At 32.1% G+C, this 1760-nt stretch overlaps 1 protein-coding gene across 1 annotated transcript in view; it reads left to right on the top strand.

Moving 5' to 3' along the window:
- LOC107644780 (F-box protein PP2-A13) overlaps positions 750 to 1760 on the top strand; it is a 4659-nt gene continuing 3648 nt past the window's right edge. The window contains exon 1 of the mRNA XM_016348710.2: positions 750 to 1519. Coding sequence (XP_016204196.1) covers positions 1181 to 1519 — 339 coding nt within the window. The 5' untranslated portion in view covers positions 750 to 1180. The remainder of the gene's footprint in view (positions 1520 to 1760) is intronic.

Here is a 1760-nt window from a genome sequence, read left to right as displayed (position 1 = left end):
GATTTAGATTATTTTTTATTGTTTTTTAAATATTGTTGATTAAATAATACGAGACTTCTTTCAATACATAATACAACATTAATAAGTAATAACACGTATTCTAACTTTTGCTAACTCAAACACGAACATAAATATAATCAATACGAGAAAGTATAGGGAGTCAATGGAATATCTGTACCATTAATGTTACATTTTTCTATCAGCTTGAATTTTTGAGATGAGTGGTTTCATTACATAGTATCAAAAATCTAAATTCAAATATTCCATTAGTTCCCTTGTGGGACTCAATCAATACATATAAATCATGTATCATTCAATATACGGAATTTTAATAGGAAAAGTACAGGTAACTAACAAAATTTTTGAACAATGTGTAAACAATGTAAATTAATAAAATTAAAAGAGTAAATTTAATTAGTAGCATTAAATTAGAGTGTAGTGTATTTTCATTTGATTGGTGATTGTTCATGTTGTTCAAAATTTTCGTTGTTCCCCTAGCACTCCTCCATTCTAATATTCATACCCATAAGTTTCTAATATTCATACCCAGAAGTCAAGGACAGAATTTAGAATTAATTAAAACAAATTAAATGAAAAAAAAGATGTAGAACTTGGAAGTTGGAAGGGACAGAATAGGCCCTTAATTAATTAATTAATCTCCACACATCATATAAATAAGTAATTAATTAAAGTAAATAATAAGAATGAAGGAGGCAACCACAAAAGTCTTAATTTTATATTCCATGCACACTCATATACACGTCCACTATCTTCAAAATTTTAATTTAATTTGTGGTTTGGAACTTGGACCCCAAAGAGCTTAAATAATTCCCCCTTTATACCTTTTCCCCCCTTCCTCATAACATTCCCAACCACTTGTTTGTTCTTAAAACCCAAAATTCTCAATGAGGCATGTGACACTATCACACATTCATTTATGAATAAAATGAAACTAATACCACCTTCTCCTTCAATCTTCTTCTCTCATCTCCTTTACCCTCTTCTCCTCTACCATTGAACCAAATTCTTCTACTTCATATTCGAATCGAGCAGAATCATCACGTTCAGATCCAAATCCATCCGTTATAAGTCCGTCATAAAAGACGAATAATTAAGTTACAACAAAAGAAGAACGAGCTCAACTTGAATTGATCAAGTGTAAAGTGGAATCTAAATTTTGATGGGGGCTGCTAGTTCCTCAATTAGTGTAGCAGAAATTGAGGATGTTGTTTCAGAATCAAGATCATCAACAGGGCTTGGTGACATTCCAGAGAGCTGCATCTCATTCATGATGATGAGTTTTGATCCAAAAGAGATTTGCCAATTGGCTAAAGTGAACAAAACTTTTCATAGAGCTTCCTCAGCTGATTTTGTGTGGGAATCAAAGTTGCCACAATCATATGAGTTCCTTCTCAATAAGATTCTTGGTGATAACAAAGAGGATCTAATTAGAATCATGTCCAAGAAAGAGGTTTATGCCAAACTATGTCGACCTAATTTCTTTGATGGTGGCACCAAAGTGAGTACTTTTAATTTACTTGCTCATTCTCTTATGATCCTTTTCTTTTGGAATTCTTTTCCTTTTTTAGAGGAATGTTAGGGCCAGTCATTTTTGTGATTTGTAGTAATCAAATAGCCATCAATGATGGTTTTAATGGTGTGAGATTGGTGTGAAATTTCATCCAATGGTTCACTTTTCTTTGCTGGTTACATGCTGGCCAAAATTTAACAAAGTTGCTGGTCTCCTAAACTTTTCTCCT

Source organism: Arachis ipaensis, chromosome B05 (genome assembly GCF_000816755.2).
Source record: "Arachis ipaensis cultivar K30076 chromosome B05, Araip1.1, whole genome shotgun sequence".
NCBI lineage: Eukaryota > Viridiplantae > Streptophyta > Magnoliopsida > Fabales > Fabaceae > Arachis > Arachis ipaensis.
Note: the sequence above shows the minus strand (reverse complement) of the source record. Positions and strands in the feature narration are given on the sequence as shown.